This window comes from Passer montanus, unplaced genomic scaffold (genome assembly GCF_014805655.1).
Source record: "Passer montanus isolate IOZ18808 unplaced genomic scaffold, ASM1480565v1 scaffold1469, whole genome shotgun sequence".
In the NCBI taxonomy this organism is placed as follows: domain Eukaryota; kingdom Metazoa; phylum Chordata; class Aves; order Passeriformes; family Passeridae; genus Passer; species Passer montanus.
In genome coordinates, this window is record NW_024361707.1 from 1 (window position 1) to 2,240 (window position 2,240).

Consider the following 2,240-nt stretch of genomic DNA (forward strand, 5'->3'; position numbering starts at 1 on the left):
GTTTTTCCCCCCAGATCTCACCCTTCATCTCGAGCACGGCGTGCTCGGGCACGTCCTTGCCCTCCTCGTCCGTGCGTTTCACGGTGCGCAGCCGCAGCTCGCGGTCCGTGGGGCACACCACGATGGCGCGGCGCTGGAAGCCCGCGAAGGGACGCATCTTCCTGCGCTGGGCTGAGCCGTACACGTTCGTCTGGGCAGAAAAAAGGCAAAAACGGGAAAATTCGGGTCAAAAATAGCGAAATTTGGGAAAAAAACGGGGAAAAATTGGATTTTTTAGTGATTTTTAGGGCTTTTTTAGCGGTATTTAGTGGTTTTTGTAGTGAGTTTCCCTGGAAAAGGAGGATTTGGGGATGCATGTTCCAGCGCGGGGCTGAGCCGTACACGTTCGTCTGGGCAGAAAAAAGGCAAAAACGGGAAAATTCGGGTCAAAACCAGCGAAATTTGGGAAAAAATCTGATTTTTGAGCGATTTTTTAGCGGTTTTTTAGGGGTTTTTGGAGTCAGGTTCCCTGAAAAAGGAGGCTGCATCTTCCGGCGCTGCGCTGAGCCGTACACGTTCGTCTGGGCAGAAAAACCGCAAAAACGGGAAAAGTTGGGTCAAAAATGGTGAAAACGGGAAAAAAATCGGATTTTTTAGCGGTTTTTTAGGGATTTTTGGAGTTGGTTTCTCTGAAAAAGGAGGCTGCATCTTCCTGCGCTGGGCTGAGCCGTACACGTTCGTCTGGGGGGAAAAAATGGGAATTTGGGAAAATTTGGGTCAAAAAGGGGGAAAATGGGAAAAAAACGGGGAAAAATTGGATTTTTTAGAGGTTTTGGGAGGATTTTGGAGTTTGTCACCCTGAAAAAGGAGATCTGGGGATGCATTTTCCATCAGAGATGTTGGTGTGGGGAGAAAAACGGGAAAACTGGGAAAAAATTTGTGAAAAATGGTGAAAAACAGGGAAAAATAGGAAAAAATGGATTTTGCAGTGATTTTAGGGGGATTTTGGAGTCAGCTCCACTGCAAAAGGAGATTTGGGGAGGGAAAGGAGATTTGGGGATGCATCTCCTGGCACTACGGCAGAGCCACAGACGGGCTGGGGAGAAAAACCCAGAAATTGGGAAAATTTGGGTCCAAAAAGGGGAAAATTGGGAAAAAATGGGGAAAAAGGGATTTTTTAGGGGATTTTGGAGTCAGTTTCCCTGCAAAAAGAGATTTGGAGATGCATCTTCCAGCACTGCGCCGAGCTGCACCCGTTGGGCTGGGGGGAAAAACCCAAAATCAGGAAAATTTGGGTTCAAACCCGCCAAAAATGGGAAAAAATGGAGAAAAACCTGGATTTTTTAGTGATTTTTGGGAGTTTTTTAGTGCATTTGCCTGAAACTGAGGTGACAGGGAGGTGACAATGTCCCCAGTGTCCCTGGCAGTGTCCCCAGGTGTCACCTGGTCCAGGATGGGGTCAGGAAGGTGACAGGAGGGTGGCAGTGTCCCCAGGGCGGTGTCAGTGTCCCCAGGAGGGTGGCAATGTCCCTGGTAGTTGCGGCGTTTCCTGGCTGCGATCTGGATCAGGCGGTTCAGGCACTGCGTGGCCTGCTGGATCAGCACGTCCCAACGGCCGGCATAATTCCTTTGTCTGCGGAGTCCCATCACCTGGGGACACGTGTGACATCAGTGTCACAGCCCTGTCACACCCCTGTGTCACCTGTCACAGCCCCTGTGCCACCCCAGTGTCCCTGTGCCAGCCCTGCTGGATCAGCACGTCCCAGCGGCCCGCGTAGTTACGCTGTCTGCGGAGTCCCATCACCTGGGGACACGTGTGACACCCTGTGACATCGGTGTGACACCCCTGTGTCACCTGTGTCACCTGTCACAGCCCCACAGCCACCCCTGTGCCACCCCCGTGTCCCCGTGCCAGCCCTGCTGGATCAGCACGTCCCAACGGCCGGCATAATTCCTTTGTCTGCGGAGTCCCATCACCTGGGGACACGTGTGACATCAGTGTCACAGCCCTGTCACACCCCTGTGTCACCTGTCACAGCCCCTGTGCCACCCCAGTGTCCCTGTGCCAGCACAGACTGTCACCTGAGCCCATCACCTGGGGACAGGGGACACCGGTGGCACCTGGGGCTGTGACACCCCAGAGCCAGCCCTGGTACCCCAGCGTGTCCCCAGGCTGTCCCCAGGCTGTCCCCAGGATGTCCCCAGGCTGTCCCCAGGCTGTCCCCAGGATGTCCCCAGGCTGTCCCCAGGCTGTCCCCAGG

The 2,240-nt window shown here is 53.9% G+C and overlaps 1 protein-coding gene across 1 annotated transcript in view; it reads right to left on the reverse strand.

The window, feature by feature from the left end:
• Nucleotides 1-21: 21 nt before the first annotated feature.
• LOC120498359 (heterogeneous nuclear ribonucleoprotein U-like protein 1) overlaps nucleotides 22-2,240 on the reverse strand; it is a gene marked incomplete at its 3' end in the record, with an annotated part of 4,380 nt that continues 2,161 nt past the window's right edge. Inside the window, exons 3-6 of the mRNA XM_039700953.1 lie at nucleotides 1,724-1,783; nucleotides 1,514-1,569; nucleotides 1,423-1,435; nucleotides 22-190 (exon numbers count right to left, since the gene is read on the reverse strand). Of these exons, the coding sequence (XP_039556887.1) occupies nucleotides 22-190; nucleotides 1,423-1,435; nucleotides 1,514-1,569; nucleotides 1,724-1,783 (298 nt within the window). The remainder of the gene's footprint in view (nucleotides 191-1,422; nucleotides 1,436-1,513; nucleotides 1,570-1,723; nucleotides 1,784-2,240) is intronic.